Below are 23366 nucleotides of genomic sequence, written 5' to 3' on the forward strand. Positions count from 1 at the left end.
AGGTCGATGGGGGAAATGGTAGGATTATCAGAAAATGGCGGCTGATTTCGAGTGCGTTAATGGACGAAAAGTCGGGTAAGGTCCATCGGAAAGTTTTCTACGATCAACCGATTTATGCTTAAAAACACATGGCCGAACCGTAGGGACAATAAAAAAAAAGTCCCGGAACTATCCTTTAAATGTTCAGTCTATCTTGTTGTATTTCTGCTGAGGGTCTTTCCATTTCTATAACCTATCAGAGTTTGACCAGTGATTTATATATAGATGCTGCATGCTTCTTTCCCCAGTATGCCCCAATTGCTAACTTGACTGTATGTAGATGTAGAATTGATTTGATCAATCGACTCATTGGAGTGTATAAATTGTGCAAATCATAAATAAATTTGCCCAAATGAATCATCTCCTGGTTACAGGGTAATCCCTTCGCAATAATGAGTTAAACCAGATGTGTTACCTCTATCTAAAAAGAACTTAAAACTGGGCCTGCCCATCAAACATGAAGCAACAACCCTTCCACTCCACACTTCCTCCACCATATGTCACCGTGGCCTCCCATTAGAGCAGGCATATAGGTCAAGGTCATGCCCACCACTGCTTTGGAGACATTCATTTTGTTCATTCCCTGAAGATGCAAAGCTATGCTGCCATTTAATAACTGTGCAAATCAGGGTGCCCAAAACTTCAAAGTTTGTTCCTTGCTAATATAACTTTTCTAGCTATCCTTGGTTTCCTATATATATATATATATATATATATATATATATATATATATATATATATATATATATATATATATATATATTGTTTGTGGGTTTGTATGTGGTGTTGGTCTTGGGGATGTAACTCCTCATAAATGGTGAGGTCTGGTGGCATGAATTTTGCATGGGATATTCTTTATTTCATTGCCAAATTAATGTAACTATTTCTAGCTCGATAGGTCGAGATAATTAACTTTCTTTGATTTTTGGCATTACGTTTTGTGGTGTTCTGCGTGCCCTCTGCAGGTCACTTGTAGAAAGTGCTCATCATCGTGTTGTCTGTGCTGAACTGGTCATGCATTTTTTTAGTTTTTGTTTTCTAATTTTTGTTTTAGAATAGAATGATTGTGTCTTTCTTTTCATTGATTTCTTTTGCAAAAAACTCAATACATGTTAATTTCACTAATTGATTTAACACCACATTTTTATTTACCTCCACATTACATTCTCACATGAATATCATATTTGTATGCTTACTCTGATTATTTGCAGTGTGTGTTTAGCAGCAACAAATGCCACCACTGCTAACAACACTGCAAATGATAACAGTAAGCATACAAATTTGATATTCATGTGAGAATTTAAATTGGAGATAAATGAAAATTTGGTGTTCAATTAGTTCATGAAATTAACATGTATCACATCTTACCTTTGTGGCAAACAACAATATTTGTTCATTTTATTTGGTGGAATATGAAAAGAAATCTGAGAAGGAAACATCCTGGATGAAGCTGTGTGCTAGTTTCAAAATAATTTTCGCATTTATATAGTGCTACGAACCCTCAGGTATCTGAGTGCTGCTTATTGTTACCCACGGTGTGTGGTGCTCATTTATCGACCTCGGAAGGATGAAAGGCTAAGTTTGGCCCTGCCGGGATTCGAACCTGCGTTAGCAGGATCTGCACTGATGTCAAAGCAAACGCTCTACTCGCTGTGCCACTTGACCAGCTAAAATAAATGTAATCATCTCCTTTTCCAATTTAAGTACATCTTCCCTAAGTACGTGGATGGGAAGTGCCTGAAACAAATCTAAAGGCATAGGGAGAAGATTCTATTTGATCATGTAAAGCCTTCCAAACCAAAACACTGCCAATTATTTCCAAAGCCCCATATCTGCTTTAAAGGATTGCAGAAGAGCAGGACAGTTAGAAAGGCATAGGTCTTTAACTTTGGTATGAATCTTAACACCCAAACATATCCCAGTGGACCTGGGCTAGGTAAAAATCAACATCTCAGGAATCTGTCCTCTGGTCCACTTACTCGTGATTCAAGTCTCACATTTAGTTTCATTGGCATTGACTTTTGAAACTCTAGAACATTTTTCAATTTCTTTTTAAAGGGATGGAAGTAAAGTCAGTTGTCTCAGGAGAGACTATCACGGCTGTCAATGCCAGTGTATATTTTCGCTCGCCACATTTAATCCTGTGTATGGCAGCATTAGCTCACAATCTCATTGCAAAGGTTTCACTCTTGAGAATAAAAAGGGGAGAGAATGGGCAGTTCTGTTTCCATGCTTAACAGGAAACTTCTCCAACAGGCAACCATTCATTTTTGCCATTTTGGTTGAATTAACATAACATGCAAGCACCCCCTGGATGAAGTTATCTCCAATTCTAAATGTTCTTATGGTCAGCAGCAGGAAGGCCCTGTAACCCTATCAAAAGCCCTTTCAGCATCTAATGAGGGGAGGTTGGGGATGCAGTATGGGCCGATAGGGCATCATGTCACTTTATCCAGAAGTGTATCCAGAAGTTTAATCACCTTCATTATGTTGACAAACGTGTGTCAGTTGCTCTCAAATCCAGCTTAATCAATTTGAATTTGGAGAGGTATGGAGGTCTGATATTAGTATTAGTAGTAATAATTTATCATATGTAGAGTGCCTTTATCCCACTGGTATGGCCTCAAAGCGTTTGTAGGTGAACGCCCTCTTGGCAACAAAGTCCAAGGTATGGGAAAATTGGCAGAGAGGTTAGAACGTGTGTGTGAATTTGGCCAAAAGGAAGTTGTGTTGGATGGCCAGGCCCCAAATAGCTACTTATGTTGATCAGGCATGTGGATGGGTCAGGGTACTGCGCGAGTGCAGGCGACTCATTATGTGTCCAGCTAGACCGAATTTGTGTCGTGGAACTTCACTGCATTCTGATGGCAGACGTGTTGTGCTTTGTGTTTTAGACTGGTGTATGTGGGTTAATGCATGTGGGTGGGCCATCATGCCTGTGGTTTAATTTTGGTAGCTAGAATTCCTTTTGTGTATATATCTTAATGTCTGCCTTCAGAAATGCAAGTGCCTGTATGGGCTACATAGCTCTGGGTTTGATGATATTAATATTAAAATTGACCCTTTCATTGAGTCTATAATCACTCCCACCTGGGAGAAGACATTTAGTGGATCAGAAAGGGAGGCCACTGATCTATTTTAGTACACACTTTGTGGGAATGTGAAAAAACGTATAGGGCCTCATCACGAGGTGGGCGGAATTGGTTAAACAGCGCCGGTAAAGGTGCCGGCGCCGTTAAACCCATTCCGCCCTATTACTAGGTTCCCTTGCGGGACGTTCTCTGGACGTCTGGTCAGACCAGACGTCCTTTGCTGGTCCTGCGAGGGAACATGAATAACAGGCCCGTTGTTAGCTCCCTCCCCATTCGCATTGAGCCCTATGGGGGCTTGAATGGGGAAGTTCCTGGTTCCCTGAATGGGCAAATACCGGCCCTCCAAAGTCGGAATTGCCCGGTATTTCCCCATTCAGGGAACCCGGACCCGAGTTTGGAGGCAGCCATGCCCTTTTAAAGGCATGACTGCCTACAAACTCGTAATAAGGCCCTTAGTCTCCTATAACAGTGTGGTAGTATCTCCATGTGTACTTAAGACCCAATGTAGCAAGTCTATTCTCCATTAAGAAGATCAAGTCTCCAACTGTTCTTATATTCCCATTCCCTAAATCTTTCAGTTTCAGCAGAAGTTCAAATAAAAAATTATGTTGCCCCTCATTTGGTGCATATATTCATGCAAGACTGATGGCATCACAGGCCAGATTTCCATTAAGGATCACAAATCTGCTATTGTTGTTATATAGGGTAGCATTCAGTTGGAAGAAAATGTGTTTTTTCAAACTAGAATGGCAACCCATTCTCGTTGATAGCCAGCACCATCAGAGGGCATTTCTTATGTTGCAGATTAAATCTGCATTTTGAATAAAAGCAATCCTTTCCCTTAGCAAGTTTAGCCATCATATATTGAACATCATATTTTAATCTAATACAGGAAAATAAGCTCTGTGCAACCCACCCATAAATCCTTGCATGTGAAGTTCCTTGGAAGAATCTTCAGCCATATTGCCTCTGGACCCCCACCTGATCCCCTCATAAACCTCTCCCTGTTTTAGTGCATAGTACAGCTCAAGGCTAAGGGACGTCAACATACCTCAAAAGTGTTGTTCCGCCATCCTCAGCAGGCCAGGCACACCAAATATGCATTGCATTAAGCAACTCAAATTACATCGTAACCGCGAGCATGTCTTAGCTACCGGTTATCTGGCGGGGCAGCTATCTCTGTATACACTAGATTAACTCAGCAAGACAATTCCTGACCACAAAAAGCTGCATGACCAATGCCAGAGTAATAACAGGTGCAAGACTACTGTAACTTTTTGCCGGAACTTCCAAACAGAACTTAAATAAACTGCAGATTATCCAGAACAATGCCTTACGAGCAGCACAGAATATCTCCAAAAAACATTACATCACAACAGTGAGAAAAAAAGCACACTGGCTCCCCATCCATAAAAGGATTATTTTCAAATCACTTTCCATCGTGTACAAATGCCTTAGTAATAATGCCCCGCAATATCTCTCACGGAAAATAGAAAGACCCAAGTCCACCAGACCAGTAAGGCCAATCTACGCCCATAGTCAGAAAAGCCAGAAGACAGGGGGCTAGTTTTCCTTTTTTCACGGCAAATCACTGGAACGCGCTACCCATCGGGCTTAGAGCAGAGGCCTTTTTCTGGGCTTTCTGCAAAACTCTTTGCTATTTGCCTAATTTGTCTCACCCTAACTTGCTATTTTATGTCTCACCCTGGTGTCCATTCTCTCCCCGCTGATGTGTTTCACAAATCTGGTTGAAAACCTGGCTACTTGACTAACTGGTCTCCCCCTAACCAGTTACTCAATGTGCAGTCACCCTTTGTGTCTGTTCCCACTCCGCTGAAGTTCCTAAAGGTAACTGGTCTGTAACAGTGCCCTGGTGCCTGAAGGTTTAGACACTATATAAATGCAAACATGTAAATAAATAAATAAACATAGGAAATGACAATCCTAAGGTTAGTATAAACAATCTACATTAAATATAAGTGAAGCACAGAACGCTACAAAACAAACCTCACACTGCAGCACTTTGATTCGGTATTACAAACTACTTTACTCTGGTTTAAGAAAATGATGTTGAGGAAATTATAACATTACACCACTTTTCGCTGTGATATATTTTAACAAAAGGGTGACCATTAACTAGGTGATGATGATATAACACCACAGAGTTTGAGCCATTCATTTATTTCAGAACATTCCAAGATGGAATATATGTTCTCTATGTGAGTATTGAAAAGAGCTAATTGGACAGAGAGAAAAAATATCTAACCATTCTAAGAAGGTCGTTATTAACTGAAGTGAAGGGAGAACTCCTACTTTGAGTACTTCTTCAACTCTTCAGATGTATCATCCACCATGTTGCTCTGCTTGGCTTCGTGTCCCATTGCTCTGTACAGTTTGCAGGCCACCACTGCCTTAACCATAGCCTCCTCTCCATGTTGCCAGAAGAACATGGCCATCCTCTGCCGTTTCATCAACACTGCCCACACCATTAGGTCATTATAAGGGTAGATAAAGCCTGCTGGTTCATTGTCCTCTGAAGAATTCACTTCCTCTTTGAACTTCTTCCGGGACTTGTGAAGGCCAGTTGTCTTTTCCTGTAAAAACATATGAAATGTGCATTATAAAGTAACATTTATTTGTAAGCTGCCAAGAAATCTTTCGTTTATAGGATGTTTTGTGGAACACATTTTAATCAAGAGCTCACTTTTAGCTAAGTTTTGCGATTAAAATATGAATGCATTAGTTCAATCAATCAATCAATCAATCAATCGTTATGTTTACATTGAATCTTTCAATATAACATAATAGACAATAGATATACTCTAAAACAGAATTAAAACCAACACAATACATGACAAATCAGTTAAAATACATATAACAAACCATAACAGGGGACAATCGTCATAAGACATATGTGTTAGCATGAGTCTTATAATCAATCATCCTGAAGTAAATAATGCTTGGACAGCTACGCTTATGATATCTTTTGACAATTAGCCATTAACCTTTAGGTGCAACGTGCCTACATTCGCTTTCAGTCTGATTTGAAGTGCATTAAGGACAACCAGATGCTTTCACTAAATTAGAACATCTTTGCAGGAAGGCGATAGTCTTAAGTAGTAGGCTACGTTTCACCTTCAGCAAACCCCTCACACAATACCCAGTACAGATAGAAAACATGCTAAAATAATCCACTAGATGCAACAATAAATATATATAAAGACAGAACATGTTGCATGTCAATCATTTGTTAGGTTTACATTCCTCCTAAACAGGGACAATAAACCTCTGCCTTGACCTTTTGTATAACTAGCAACAAAACAGAATGTGCAAACTGGATCTAGGTGCTACTTTACCACAATCACACTTAAAGCTATGATTGTAGGCACAATTAGGAGTAACTGAATGAGGTGGCATTTGGTTGAATGAAGCCTTGTGATTAACTTCTGTGTCTTTGCATTTCTCACCACATTTAGGGATGTGTCTCGCAATGGTATATAAACATTTGTGTATAGCATCCAACAGTAGACTTCCTTTGTATCACAGCTGACATCAGATCATATTTCTTTAACATATGTTAATTAAGTACATATATATATCTGCTTTTGTTATGTCTTGTTTATCTTTATATATAAAGCTGAATGTATGTATGTGTGTATGTTTGACTGGCTATATAAATCCACACTGTTGAACCCACGTCTACCAAATTTTGCATGGATTCCTCTTTTGTCTGGGGCAAGCTCGTAGTCTATGTTTGAATGCAAAAAATGTCGCCCTCATTTACTGATGCTCGCCCCGATTCACTACAGTAGGTAATAGAAGGAGGCAAAATTTGGAAAAGTGTCTGAAGCAAAATGTTCAATACGTTGGTTTTACCTTTAAAATGTATTACTACTGTATACAGTTCATAAAAGTATTTATTAAAGCATTTTTAAAGAGAATACAAATGTATTTTATCATGCCACTCCAAATATAGGAAATGGCAAGGTTACAGTTTACTTAAATCCATTCAAGAGAAGAGAGCACAATCAATCAATCTTTCTTGGACATTTTCTCAAATGTGCTGAATTCCATTAAGTGACTGAAACATGCCGCTCAAAAACGAACATCACTTGGAACAGCTCCATCTGATGCAAAGCGAAGATCAATATCAAGAGCTTCTGAAACACAACAGCACAACTTGCCGACCAGAGGACAAGACCAACTTTATCGAGGACAAAAGAGATACCAGAGCAAACTGAAGAAAGACTTGCTGACATGAGGACAAGAGCAACATCCTCCAGGGCACATGAGACACCACTCGATCAGGACACGGACAATGCCGGGTACCCTATCTAGTTTGTATATGAAAAAGAAGTTCTTCACACATCCAGCCATGTTGTTTCTTTTATAAGGCTCAAATTATTTGGCATTTTGTAACAATAAATGGGTCGGGGTAGCTTGATAGTTAGTCCAGACTTATCCCCACAAGAAAGCAGGTTCAGCATCTAAGATTACATCAATTGGTATAGTAGTAAGTTCCAAGTAGTGGAGTGCATTAGCCATACATTTTATTACCCCAAAATTGACTTATAGAAATCTTACTAGCTCGTGAGGACCTGGGCTCGTGTGCCTTTGAACCTTATTCTACTGGAGCTGGGAACGCTGCCGAGCGTTTGTTTGTACACAGGGAGGACGTCTTTGGATGTAACACCGCCCTGCCTGGAGGAGCTAAACTAAAGAAGGTTGTCACATTGCCTCCGCCCCCCTGGCGCTCACGTCCCGCCCTATCCGGAATAAAATTGCATGCAACAGCGCACCTGCGCGCGCACCCACCAAGTACTACAAAGTACTGTTTACTGTGCCGGCGGGTTGAGCTCGTGAGGACCTGGGCTCGTGTGCCTTTGAACCTTATTCTATTGGAGCTGGGAATGCTGCCGAGCGTTTGTTTGTCCACAGGGAGAAAGTCTTTGGATGTAACACCGCCCTGCCTGGAGGAGCAAAACTAAAGAAGGTGACTGTTGGTGCACGTGTGCACGCTAGCTTAGCTGTGTACGCTACCCATAAACAGTAAATAGTTTTGCCGAGCTGGTAACAATCTCAGCGGTATATTGAAATATTTCTCTTTGATTTGATTTAAAGGTTCTCACGTTGACTCCGCCCCCCTGGCGCTCACGTCCCGCCCTATCCGGAATAAAATAGCATGCAACAGCGCTCCCGCGCAAGCACCCACCAAGTACTACAAAGTACTGTTTACTGTTCACGGTGCGCGGCGCGGGGTGCGGAGTTGCAGTGGTTAAGATCTATGTGTTTATCCTTGTAGATACCTTGAGAATCCACAACAGGTAGTGGATACCAATTAGGCAGAGGTTGTTAACTCTATGTCATAACGTTCTATGTGTTGCTAGAATTTTGTATGGTAGCAGAAGCGGTTGTTGGCCTTACTGACCTTTGGTATTTACAAACTGTAAAGTGTGTCAAAGTGTGTCGCTTCGCTCTTCGGGTGGGAGGGCAGTTATAAGTGTATTGCGGCCTGAATGTTTGGCTGGGTGGGGAAGGCACAGGTTACTCAGTGCTCCAAAAGCAATTCTTTGTGATTAGCTAGCTGGTGCTTAGCTTGAAGCACTAGGTATTTATGGCCTCACGACTTATAGCATGGTCAAAATGTTGCACAACAGGAAAAGGTGCTTAAACGGGTCCCCCTCCATGTTAACATATCAGAGGAAGAGATATCTCAAGAAACCATAAATCAGACCAAAAAAAAAGGGAGACCAGCCCGTAATATCCCTAGTGAGGGTGAACTTGTTTCAGCACCTCTAAACTCAACACTGCTTGTACAGGAGAGTTTAAAAGCTGTAATAATCAATTAGACACTCTAGCACAAATTCATATGGAGAGCAATGAGGGTCTTACCTACCCGGCAAATCCTATATGTAACATACCCATTACTGATAGCTCATTAGTGGGTGCGGTAAGCGATGGATACAGCATACCTACTGCTGACACCTCACTGGTTGCGCCATCAGTGCTTGCTGAATTACATAGCAGAACGCGCCTATCTAATGGTCCATCAACCCCGGCAGCAAGCTCACTTGTACTTAGGGAACAAGTACCTTTCATGCAGCTATTGCGGCCAATCTGAGCCAACTAAAAGATACAAGAAAAAACAACATAGGTTGGGAGACAAAAGAGGCAAAACAAAATGCAAGCTCACCTGCACATGAACTTGCGAGTAATCCAACTGACATATTCTATCCACACTCACCCGTGTTAGGTTCTGATCCACTCCTACCTAAACGGATTTCTGAAATACCATGCCAGCCAAACTCATCGTTACCACTCTTCCCCCTTGAAGACACTCTAGTCGATCTTAATCAACAAGAGCTACAAAACTTCCCTGTGTTAGCAAGGATCCTACATTTGCTGGACAAAGGGCACGAATACACCCACGGGGCAATTGGTGCCCTTAGTTCAGCAACTTCGGAAATTGCTTCTAGACTGAGTAGAATAGAGGGTTTTTTGATGGCACAGGAAAAATGTCCTACCTTTTGGGCGGAGCAAGTTTTTAGTGGTAAATCAAGGTACAAGAATAACTTGGTGGAGCCCGTAGGAGCAGTACAGACCCAAACTATGCCCCTGATTAAGTCACAATCAACTCAAACTAATGATTGGAGTAAATCTGACAGTCTAGAAATAGATACAGCTATGAGTTCGAATGGACAAGGAATGAACCAGCTCCCCCCGTACGCAGAAATTGCCAAATTGCAACATGAGAGAATTTTGGTTCTGGAAAAGATACTGGTAGCTGCAAATCTAGTGCCTGTTGAGACTGTGTGTGGAGAACAGGCTGGGTATGAGGAACCCAAGTCTCTTATACTGAAAACCTGTCCTGACAGTCCCGCGGTCCTTACGGATTTGATTGACCTAGACATGGGTCATAACTTGAAGGTACATTCTCCCATTGAACCTCTGGCAGAAGATTGTGACGAAAAACAGTCTACCATCTTCACGTCACGTAAAGCAAAAAAACTGCATGCGAGAGCGAAGAAAAGACAGGCACAGATAGGTGAAAGAAATGCCAGTACTCAATTGGGGCTCACCGAAACAAATAACAATAACAATAATAAAAAAAACAAAAAAAAATGTTTATAGCAGAAAAGACAGATAAATAAAACTGATACGAAACCAAAGGATGATATGATCATCGATATAACTCAACTAACATAGAAAGCCAGGCACACTTGGGAGTTAAAGAGAGTAATTTTAAGGTGAAGCAAGCATTAGTATTGCTGAAAGAATTAAACAAGAAACAAGAACAGGGGAGTCGGGAAGTTCCTTCGGTACAAGCTAAAGAGGTTGATGTAATATCCACCCCCCTTCTCTTTCAAACACAGCTACAACAGTTTTTTTAATAAATGGACAAGAAAATAACATTCCTAACACAAAATTCGCAAGGTTCAGTGACTAACACTGAAAGTACTGATTTGATTATTAATGAACCAAACAGTAACGAACACAGTCAAGTACTAAATGAGGACAAAGAAAAGGGGTCCACACAGGTGTATGGGGGTACTAACATACAGGTGACTCCGGTTTGCTTAGATGTTGGTGAAAAAGATCAATCTACCAACAATTCACCAAAATTTGATGGGCAGGGAACAGGTAGAGTCTCAATTTATAAAGAAGTGTCCCCGGAAATGAAATTGGTGATGGGGTGGACGGTGGACCCGGCAAAAGTTGACAAACCCAATTTAAATCGAGCCTCATTAATGAAAGTGTTTCATCAAATCCCAGTTCTCTGTAATCTGGTGTCTAATGACATTGACTGGATCAGACTTCCCTATGTCCCTAATTGCCGGATGCTTTGCAAATGTCAATGAATAATAATTGCTTCGCTAATATGGAAACATGAAAAAGATTTTGAAATGCTTGGTTATGATTTTTCTATGTATTATTCTATGGAAGATGCAACTAGTTTTGTTGAATATCAGGCACCGTCATGTCAAAGTGAACCTAACGTAGATGCACGAGAGAATCAGCTTGCAAGCATGCATGAAAAAATAAGAATTGATATGATATGATATTTTATTTATATCGCGCTCTTACACAGGTGTTTCAGAGCGCGACCAGGCAAAGGGAGGGGAACAAGGGAGAAACAAAAACAACGATCTTACTAGGCCCAGTGACATTGAGAACGCACAAGTGCATGGGGAAGGGAAAAAGGGGTAAAGTGCATGGGGAAGGGAAAAAGGAGGAAAGTGCAGAGCATAGGAGAGAAACAAAATAAATAGTAAGTACATACATAATTAAATAGAGTGTTAGCAGTCGTAGTGCAGCCTGTAAGAGGCAAAGGTGCTAGGTTAGTCAGATAGGGAGTATCTGATAAGTGCAGAAGAAGAGTGGGTGGGGAACTGTATGGGTACAGACACAGGCCCCATTGCAAGGGGTGGCCCGGAGGCAGTGCAGGAGGATGGCAGGGTGAGCAGGTACCTGGGCCCGAAGGGCAGAAGGTAGCCAGGTGCAGAGTGCCGAGGGAAAAAGGCAGATCAGCAGGGGAGAAGCGGGGCGAAGGCAGAAGCGAAGAAGAAGGTCTTGAGGAGCTTCCGGAACCGTAGATGGGTCTCCTCAAGTTTCAAGGTGGCAGGGAGGCAGTTCCAAAGGGAGGCCCCGGCCGAAGACAGAGATCTACCTCCAGCTCGTTTCTTTGAAAAACGACTGACCCTGAGGGAGTTAGAGGTAGAGGAGCGAAGGGCTCGAGGGGGAGGTATTTACAGAGGGCTGTCCTGGGAGGATAGCTCAGCGGCAACGTGCCGCCTTGGAAGCAAGACAACAAAAAGCAAAGCAGGTTCGATCCCCGGGTCCGTGCCTAAAAACCTATGGGTCTTTAAGCGTGTTATAAATACGCAACTAAGACAAAAAACATTATGCAACTAAAACCCAACAAATTCCTGTAACAGCGCATTGATGACCGTGGGCTGTGTGAGCGCTTTAAAAAATGTAAATTAAATAAAAATAAAAAAATAAAAAATAGTTGAAGGTATTTTGGACCCAGGCCCCAGAAAGCCTTGTAGACAATGCAAAGGGTTTTAAATGTAATCCTTGCATCCACTGGGAGCCAATGAAGGGATTTCAGAGCTGGAGAGATACGATCCCAGGGCTTGAGGCCAAGGACAAGTCTCGCAGTCCTGTTCTAGATTAGTTGTAAAGGGTGGAGAGTAGAGGCAGGTAGATTTAGAAAGAGACTGTTACAGTAGTCCAACTTAGAGAGAATCAGAGCTTGGGAGACAGTGAGCTTCTGAGGGGAAGGGAGGAAAGGAAGAGTACTTCTAAGGAGGTGCAATAAGAATTTTGATTTTTTAGAGACATCAGAGATGTGTGGGGAGAAACAAAGTGTGGAGTCAAAGATGAACCTGAGGTTCTTAGCTTTGCAGGTAGGGGCAGGAGGAGGGCCAAGGGAGGCTGGCCAGAGAGTGAGGGGAAAGGTTGGAGAGGGTGTACCAATGAGGAGGATCTCAGTCTTGTTGGCATTTAAACAGAGATCGTTGGCAGCACACCAATTTTGAATGGCGGTGAGACAGTCAGAGATGAGGGAAGGAGAGGAGGTGGCTGAAGGAAGCCTGAAAATGAGTTGGGTGTCAGCAGCATAGCACTGGCAATTTGAGCAAAAGATGGAAATGCAGTATATGAGAGTTGCCAGGTATTGGTTGAAAAGCCAGGATGAGAGGTTAGACCCCTGGGGAACACCACAGGTAGAGAGGGAGATAGAAGATAGGAAGGACCCAAGTTGTACCTGGGAGGGTCGATCAGAGAGCAAAGAGGTCAGCCAGGCCAGAGCCTGATCAGTGATACCCAGGTTGTCACAGAGACGATTGAGCAGGGTGGTATGGTTGACTGTGTCGAAAGCAGAGGAGAGATCAAGTAGGATGAGGACAGAGGGAATGTTAGAGTCAAGGTTGGAGAGCAGGTCTTCACGGATGTTCAGGAGAGCAGTTTCCATGCTTCTGGCTGATCTGAAGCCAGATTGGTGGTCGTGGAGAGAGCCAACAGAGTCAGAATGAAGGTTAAGCTGAGAGATGGCAAGCTTTTCCAGGAGCTTACCCAAAAAGGGAGTTATGGAAATTGGGCGATAGTTAGCCGGGCAAGAAGGATCAGCTGTGGGTTTCTTGAGGAGAGGATGCACAAGGGAGTGCTTCAGAGGGGAGGGGAAAGACCCAGAGGCAAAGGAGAGGTTGCAGAAATCAGCAAGGGCAGGAGCAAGGGTATCAATGTGGTCCTTAATGGTTTTAGAGGAACAGGGATGGACCTGTTTTGATGAGGCTTTCATGGATCGGACTTGTCTTGCGACCTCATCGGGGGAGAAGAGAGGAAAGGAGGAGAAAGAGGGAGGGTGGTTTTCTGATTCAATCAGAATCAGTGGCAAACATTGTCATAAACCTTGCATGGCTTGAACCTCTAATGAAAACTCCAATTGGTGAAATGCCAGGTAAAGAAAACCTATAAAACAATGTATTGGTGATAAATTCATGGAATTGTTGTGGACTTAAGAATTTGAAGGTACGGTTTCAGAAGCTGCACCATACAAATCTACCTGCAATAATCTTAGTACAAGAAACCATGGCACTTCAGAATATTTACCTAGAAGGCTATACGGCTTTCTGTGTACATGCTGTGAGAGGCCTGTTTGAGCGTCCATCTGGTGGCCTTGCCATATTTATAAAACATATTTACTGTATTAAGGTACACCAGGTATTCACATCCACAGATATACCTGCAATTGAAGTTACACCAAGCACTCTAATGGGTTCAAATATGCTTCTGATATCACTCTACTGGAATCCGAATGTAGCTACCATAGATGGCATAATTGACAAATTAAATCATGTAATGACAGAGGCTGCTATAGACTCTCCTAATATGCAAATCATTATAGGTGGTGAGTTTAATTCCAATCTTAGTGCAAGTAATGTGGGGGCAGAGACATCAAATTATACATATGCTATGTCCTCATACGAAAGGGGACAACTATGGATAAACTATTTTGAACAATGGGACATGCAAATTCTACAATTTACTGATAAAGATCCATTGTTTACATGGTCTCGTGGCCATAAAACCTCAATTATTGATTACATTGTGATGTCTGGACCCCTAGCTAACACATCATCTTTGTGTAACACCATACATTCCAACCTAAGTGATCATTGCATTTTGGAGTGTCATATGGAATGTATCCTACCACTATACAATTCTTTAACTGCCCTGTCCCTATTAGAAATAGATTGCCAAGCACTTTCTATTAAATGGAACACAAGTTTATATAGACATCTGAACTATCTGGTTAACAGGGACGTTGTTAAAATAAATGTTGAATTGATGTCAATAAGAGAATCTAAGATTTGGGAATTGGAGAATAACGCCATGATACGTAGGCACATTGAAGCACTGGCAGCTAAAAAAAACCTGAGAAACAGACCAAATATAGGGGAATTTACAGTGCTGAAATTGCTCTTAGAAAAAAGCAAAAAAACATTGAAATTCGTAATTTGCTAAAACATCCTAATGGTAGAATCCCAAATGTTACAGAAAGAAAGGCAATTATTACAAGATATAAAAATGATCTCAAACAACTGAAATTTGACAAATACATCAAATCTAAACAAAAAATGATACGTAATCTTATTGATAAAAATACTAAAGAAGTATGGGTGACGCTGAGAGATTCGCTATTGAAAGGAATGTCGACCTTGTGTTCGGCCGTGAGTGGGGAGGTTTGGATAGAAGTATATCAGAACAAATATGCACTCCCCCAGAAATTTCGAGACCTCCAAACCTTGGTCACTTTGATAGATCTGCCATCACAATGTCCATGGGGTATGGATGATATTGAACTAATAATAGGGAAACTGAAATCTTCAAAGGCTGCCGGGCCAGATGGCATCCCCCCATGTGTCATAAAAGACGACCCTAAGTTGTGGGCAGCAATTGTATTGAGGCGCTATGAATGTGTGTTTCAAACTAAAAGTGTACCGGCCTCATGGTTATCAGCCATAGTGATCCCAATACATAAAAAAAGGCTCACTCAATGAACCATGTAATTTTAGACCCATAGCATTCATAGATGTCTCTGCCAAGATCTTTGCTGCCCTAATCCTAAGAGACCTAAACAAATTTATTGTTAAACAGAAGATCCTCTCTCGTTTTCAAACAGGGTTTCGCAAAGGAATGGGCACGCAATTAAACACCACTATACTGGCACACCTTTTAAAACTCACCAGACAGAAAGATCATGGCCCGATTTACATGGCGCTCTTGGATATATCTGGTGCATTTGATTCAGTAATAAGACAAATCCTATGGCAAAGAATGAAAGAGCTTCAAATACCATCACAACTTATAGCCATGATAGTATTATTACATACTAATACAAATTATAGAATTAAAATAGACAAAACTGGATCTCTAACTCCTTCTATTGTTACTCATATAGGACTTAAACAAGGTTGCAATCTTGCAGCCACCCTCTTCAATCTGTATTTAACTGGGATTGGTACCCTATGGACATGCTGTAACTCCTGTGCGATCAAATTAGGCAATCTGCATATAGGTTGGTTACCATTTGCAGATTACCTAATATTGTTTGATCTGACCCCATTTGGACTACAAAACAAATTGGAACGTTTAGTCGAATTTTGCAATAACCATAACTTGAAACTAAACTCAAATAAATCGAATATCATTGTCTTTATAAACAAGAGAAAGTTTACTCGTTACCGCTAGAACATCAAAGGGTTGGTAATCCCTCGGGCATTGGGTACGTTATACTTAGGGTATAACTTGGCAAACTCTGACTCACTTGCTAAATGGCAGGTAGAAATAGCACTTAAATCTGCTTCATTAATTGCTCAAATGAAATCTATACATTTGAAGGTCTGCCAATTCTCGCTGATCCCATTGATCGAATTTTATACGCTCAAGGTGGAGGCAATAATAATTTATGGCTTAGACTTATGCTCTCTTGAAATTGGGTCAATTCTGAATACGTTACAAGGAATAATATGGAAACAAGTTCTGCACTTACCGACATCATTACCAAACTCCATAATTCTGCATGAACTGGGGTTCTCATCCTTAGCCATTAAACACCTTTGGCGTAAATTGGTTAGTCACGCTAAAATGTCAGACCCTGTTCCAAACTCCTTGTATGAAGATCTATGAACAATGCTAAAGCATGGCAGCCCAAAATCTGTCTATGTTGTTGGGCAACTGTGCCAAAAGAGGCTTGAAACGATTGCAATGGACATAGATGACCTAATAAAACGGCCACAAATCGTGAAGCTGAAACTGCTCCAACATGATTGGGCAACCACAGCTGATAAGATTGGGAACCACACAGCATATAAGGAATATGCAGGATATGCAAAATTTCGACATAAACAGAAACCATTATTGTCTTATATCATGCAAGCCCCTTGCTGAAAGATACGCACATTGTATATGCGATTTAAATTCAACCTGCTGCCAACATTAGCTCGTACGAAAACCTGGCAGCACAACCTACAGCTATCTGAAGAAAAATGTAGATTTTGTAAAACTAAGGTAAATGAAACTCTGAAACATCTTGTGCTTTATTGTGCTTACTTTGTAAAGGAGAGGCAAAGATACCTGGGGGAATATGTTGATGTACCGATTACTTACAAATTGGAATTGTTGTGGATACAATGTATGTGGGGCTATAGGCAAGCTTTGATTGTTGATTTGTCACATCTTTTATCTATCATCAGTCGAACTTGGGAAAATTTTAAATCCTAGATGGTTGAAAATAGAGGTTTGGAATTATATGCTATCAAATCTAATTCAAAAAAATGAATGTAAATTGTGATGGATGAAATAACAGGTTGTTCTACTCTTGCACAGCTCGAAAAGTTGAACTGTTACTGTTACTTTTGATTGTGTCTATAGGTCTTGATCACTGCTTTTTCTTTTTCTCCTGTTTTTGCTTTCTCTTCTTTTTCTGGAATGTAAATAACAAAAATTCTGATTGCAAGACTATTTTAAAAAGATGCTTTTAACTATGCTATAAAGATATTATATCGAAAAACAACAATAAAAAATAAATAAATCTTACTACATTTTTAGAGTACATTTGTGTTGTAAAGACCAAACACCTGCACCGTAACGTGCTTGGCCACAGGTTTTTCGACTTATACATTTCCAAAACGGGAACCATGGCATTCCCCAAATGTTGGTCATAAAGCATTTGATTCCTGCATTAGATTGTGCCATCCACCCTTCTAGAGTCTGGACATGTGACGACCATGGCCCATTACTGTTAAAGGAAATACCCAGGTACTAAAACGATTGCACTTCTTCAAGTATTTTGAGAGAGATGTGGAAATTTGGCGACATTCTGCTTTTCTTACTTTTAACTATCATTATTTTTGATTTAGCAACATTCACCTTCATCACAACAACATAGTCATTCAATAAGTTCTGCATAGCCCTTTGTGTCCTGACAATTAAAACAACACCATTTGCGTAAGCCAAAGACGATAAAAGTCAGTGTACGACTCTCGGGACATCCATTGTTGTAGAAAGCAAGGCATCTTCCAATCTGTTTAAATACAGATTAAACAATATTGGGGCTATGGCACATCCCTGGCTGACACCAGAGTTAATGTTATAGTTCTCATTTCGAATCCCTGATTCATGCTATAGAACAAAGGCTGCTGTATTAGTGTGCAATTCAATTATTCTAATTAGTAGTTCTTTGTCTACATGTAATGACCTTAAAACATTACATAACATGGACTATCCACAGTATCAATTCCATGGATAGGTCCATAAAATGCAAGGTACAAATCAGTTTCCTTCACCTTCATATATTTCCTTGATCATTACTGACAAATTCAAACATTGTTATATGGTTCCTACTGAGGGACAGAAACCCATTTGTGTGTCTGAAATTAAGTCATATTCGAAAACCCAACCTTGTACTTTATCCAAAACAAATATCCCCAATAGTTTCAGGGAGAAGTCAATCAATGAAATTGGCCATTAACAGATGTATTTCGAACAGTCTCCTTTTTTAAATATAAGTACCATTGAGCTTCTGAGCAAAGTTACTACCAATTGACGAGTAAGGAGAGCAGATGGGAATACATGTGCTAGCAGCCTGGCTCACAAAGATGCGTTGTACTTATAAGTATCACCAGGGACTACGTCTGGCACCAGAGCATTATTTCAAGCCAATTCAGCAATATAACTGGTTTTTGGAGTTACTCGATTAATAAGTGTTTAGGTGCAAGGATGGAAATCTTCAATTATGACATAATTCTTATTAGCATTATATTCATTAGTGTAATGTGGGTGAGGTGTTTGCTGGTGATTCATACAATTTGCGACCACTTTCCAGAAATCGCTGTAATCTTTTTTGTCGCATGCCACCTGAAGTTTTTGCCAGGCATTTTCATACTACTCTTTTTTGGATCTTTCTTGTTATACATTTATATTGTTTAACAACGGATATTATTTCTTGCTGTGTGGTATCTTGTGACTTTGGCATTGCTAACAACTTCCCTTTTGCTTCCTTAAAAACCTTTGTCCAACCATACAGTTATGCTTCCGACGGTAACTGGCCTCACAAAGGTAGTGGTCAAGCAAGTATTTATTATAGCATTTAAATGATTCAATGAATCTACCACAACTACAGGTTTGGTAGTGTCATTAAGGCAAATAGATATAACATCCTCACTTCTTGTCAAGATTTGTGCCATATGTTCATCAGCATTTCTAGAGGGGCACTTTACACATCTATTGGTGTTGTTCAGTACCAAGTCATGTAAGGTATTGGCATTAGTTAATAAGGACAACATTATTGGGATCCTCCAAGTTGCACTTTACCTAACCCTATGACCTAAGATGTGCCAAATTGTCAGAGGCAAAAGAAAATGTATAGGCCATTTACGTAATGCGTAATGCCACCTTTCCCAACTTCTAAGTGCCAGCCTGGGGATGCAACCCACATTGCACAGCATTGTCTTGTTCTTCATGGTGGGTGAGTTGTTGCTGAGCTATCCACTGTGAGGAGTCAGGAATGAAACTCGGACACAAGTTAGACATAGCTTTGGCTAAAGACTTTTATTGATAAATAAAATGGGTTGGGAAAATAGCTCACTGTCCCTGTACCAGAGGTGTTTCCCTACCTGAACTCAAAACTAAGGATCTGTCACTGTCAGAATGTCCAACAAAAAAAGTCCTGTGCCCAAAGTACTATTCTGACCCCCACATTCTAAAGAAATTAACTCTAAGTTGAAAAGAATAATGTCTTTGGCCTTCAGTGTTCTAGAAATGTTCAAACGGGTAAAGAAATAGGTAACTACAACAAAAAGTCTCTCAAGGATATGGCTCCTTGCTTTAGAGGATACCTCCCTTGCACTGGATTCTTCTTCACATTTTCTTACACACAACAGTCCTTGGTTTTCCTCTTGATTGACAACAAAATCGTACACAAAAATGGTTTTGTCCTTTTGCCTTGTCAGGATACCTGGTGTACATTCCTGCCAGGTTTTTGCTCCTTAGTCTCTGGGAACAGCACTACCTTTTTGGTTGTTCTTATAGGCTCCTCAATTTGTCTTGGCCTGGTATATTTCCTTACCAGGACTTTCTTTGTACACTTGCACCTGTCTGGTATACTCTCCTTCCAGGCTTCTTGGTATCACACTCTTGCAATTGTCTGGTATACTCTTCTGTCAGGGCTTCTTGCAAACATACACTACCAACTGCCTGGTATACTCTCCTGCCAGGGTTTTGCACTTGCGCGTCTTTGCTCACACTTCGACTCTTGATAGTTCACCATGTTAGCCTTATTGGCTAATACACTTTGTCGTATATTGCCTTGTTAATGTTTCTTACATGCATATGCAGCACATACTTGAAAACTTCAAAGTCTCCTTTCTTTAGATGATGCACTTTTTCTCTCTCAGGTTTTGTAAACAGCTCTCTTTCTCTCTCAGTTCTGTTATGTTTAAATATTTGAATTTGGCGTTGTCACCAATATGCCACAGTGTTCCCTTGGTTCCAGCGTGGACTCACCAGCTCATTGTGGTGTTCCTTGTTCTTCTCGTAGCTCACAGGTAACAGTCTTTGGCTGCTTTCCTCCTAGAGACCATTCACTTTCCACTTCGCATGCATGACAAAAGGAGTATTTTTTGGGACTTACTGTTGTGGAAGACAAAGATAGTCCTGGCTTTCCCAATCACAACACCTTCATTGTTCTTTGGCGTTGGGTTGCAAGGGAACTAGTGCCATCACCAAGTTTTGTATTGTGCCATACTGCCACCCTGGGGAGCATGCCATCCATCTTTGAATCCGACAGATGTTCCACTGCCAGTTGCAATGTTTGGCAGGTTGGAGAATGGGCAGAGGATGACATACAGCCAGTGGGAGCTGGTAACTACGCTGTTGAACGTTAATCAGATGGCATATGAAACATTCACAGGAGGAGTAAACAGCTGCACATTTTCATATTTTCATTTGTCATTGATGAAAGGTAAGGCAAAAACTGTGCTGCATTCATTCTGCATCTGTTATTTTGTGGGTTTGTAGTCCATCTAATCATAAACTAGCAAGCCTGTCAGCACGGATATACAATAAATCTTCTTGACAAAATGCCATCTAAACATTACTGCACAAGAGGAAATGAGGAAATAAAGCCACCTGCACAGCAATGTCTCTGATCACACAACTGGGATCTTGTTTTCTACACTTTTTTGAAGAATTGAATTAACGTATTTATGTAGCAAGAAATACCCTCGGAGGCCCCAGGGCACTGATTATAAATACTACTCTTTACAAATGAAATGACCACTTTTAAAAAAAAAGTTGTTTACATGTTCATATATCCTTGCAGACTCAAAGGTGGTAAAACAAGGAACGCTAAAGCTTTGCTGCATAGATACAGAAGTCTCTTCTGCCTTTTGACTCTATTCTGAAACAATTGAATACCATGTGAAATTGATCTCTTCACTGCAAGCTTTTCAAGTTGCATACAGAGAAGTAGGTAGAGTTGGGCCAGACTATAGTTCATTTACTGCATGGACTACATGTTTGGATTTGAAATTATTGATCCTATGAATTACCCGTGCAGCGAAGATAAAGCCTTGAAGACATGGTCAATTTGTTTCAGGAACGAGATGACCCTAACACCAGTATTCTACACCCATTGCTTAGAGAGCATGACATTAGCCTAATTGTGCTCCAACAATAACAGCTCTGTAGTTAGCAGAAGAAGGGGCACTATGTCCCACAACACCAAGCATTGGGAGGAGCAGTTCTTCACTAGCATCAAGGATTGGGTTTCAAAGCTCGTCTTTGAGTCTCTGCATATGTACAGATTCTCCTGTTTCCCCACAAGGGTGTGCGTATTTCTCCAAACAAATGTGGAATCTGATGAACTAATTTAGTTATCCTATCATTCAGTCCAAACCTTATCATTCCACCCAAATATTATTTGTCTTATTTGCCATTTAATCACTTTATTTCAGAACCATAGTTCTATAAAAGCCATATGAACATACATGAATAAAAAATCTATAAAAAGGCTAAAACAAGACAAAAGTCATATGGAACATACCTCAAATCAGTAAAGCTATTTAGCATATTATTTAAAAACAACAATAAGCTAAATATTTTCCTGCCCAATATCTTTATCCATTATTCCTGAGTGCCATTGCTCCATTTAAAAACTTAAAAAGAGCCCAAGCAACAGGTAAAGAATTTGACCATGATAACTATATAAAAGTATGATGGATTGACGAAATCCTTTGTTCCTCAGAATTTTACAAATATATATAGGGGGTAATTCATAGAATTCGGCGCACAAGTGGTGCACGCGGCTGGCGCACTGTGTGCGCGTGCGGCAGTTTGCACCAGCCGCGTGCGCCAAAACCCATTTCAGTGCACAGCGTATTCATGGATTTTAACATCCATAACCAGCCATGGCGCCGAGTGCCGCAGCGACCCTGCAGCAGCGCCAGTTAAGCCCCCAAACCCGCCCCGTGCCCCATGAGCAGCACACAAATCCAGTACATGGCGCAAAGGCCAGTGGACAAGCATACAGCCCCCCAACCACGAAAACGTGTGTAAAACTCCCCACGCACCCCTCAGAATACATGCATGCAGCCAATCCACCCTCCCCATGCCCCACAGGCAGCCCATCCCCGCAGTGCATGCCCCACAGGCAGCCCATCACCCCAGTGCATGCCCCACAGGGAGCCCACACCACAGGGGGGACAATTCCCACGCGATTTCGGTAGCGCGAGAGGGGTACGTGTATCCTGAGTGGTGCGCGGAGGTTTTTACATGCGATAGGCCCTGTGCGAGCAGGGTACGTGTATTTGTTGGGTACGTGGGGAGTTTCACACGCGATAGGCCCTGTGCGAGAGGGGTATGTGTATTTGTGGGGTACGCTGGGAGTTTCACATGCGATAGGCCCTGTACAAGCGGGATATGTGTATTTGTGGGGTACGCAGGGAGTTTCACATGATATAGGCCCTGTGTGAGCGGGATACGTGTCTTTGTGGGTGACGCGGGGAGTTTAACATGCTATAGGCCCTGTGCGAGCGGGGTACATGTATTTGTGAGGTACACGGGGAGTTTCACAGGCGATAGGCCCTGTGCAAGCGGGGTACGTGTATTTGTGGAGTACGCATGGAGTTTTACACATGATTTCGCTAGCACGAGAGGGATACGTGTGTTCGGAGGGGTGCACAGGGAGTTTTACACACGATAGGCCCTGTACGAGCGGGATATGTGTATTTGTTGGGTACGCGGGGAGTTTCACACGCGATAGGCCCTGTGCGAGCAGGATACGTCTATTTGTGGGGTACACGGGGAGTTTCACACGCGATAGGCCCTGTGCGAGAGGGGTACGTGTATTTGTGGGGTACGCAGGGAGTTTCACACGCGATAGGCCCTGCCGAGTGGGATACGTGTATTTGTGGGGCATGCGGGGAGTTTCAAACTCGATAGGCCCTGTGCGAGAGGGATATGTGTATTTGTGGGGTATGCGGGGAGTTTCACATGCGAAAGGCCCTGTGCGTGCCGGGTTCGTGTATTTGTGAGTACACGGGGAGTTTTACACACGATTTCGCTAGCGCGATAGGGATACGTGTATTCGGAGGGGTGCGCAGGGAGTTTTACACGCGTTTTGGCATCGTATGCCCTCCCGGGTGTGCGGTTTCCCCCCTTCCCATGCCC

General features: G+C 41.6%; 1 protein-coding gene across 1 annotated transcript in view; it reads right to left on the reverse strand.

The window, feature by feature from the left end:
- Positions 1-23366, reverse strand: part of TRPM6 (transient receptor potential cation channel subfamily M member 6) — a 1703532-nt gene that overhangs the window by 843665 nt on the left and 836501 nt on the right. The window contains exon 16 of the mRNA XM_069625828.1: positions 5445-5725. Within this exon, the coding sequence (XP_069481929.1) occupies positions 5445-5725 (281 nt within the window). The remainder of the gene's footprint in view (positions 1-5444; positions 5726-23366) is intronic.

The sequence above is a fragment of the Ambystoma mexicanum genome, chromosome 6p (assembly GCF_040938575.1).
Source record: "Ambystoma mexicanum isolate Mex_15411 chromosome 6p, UKY_AmexF1_1, whole genome shotgun sequence".
Lineage (NCBI taxonomy): Eukaryota > Metazoa > Chordata > Amphibia > Caudata > Ambystomatidae > Ambystoma > Ambystoma mexicanum.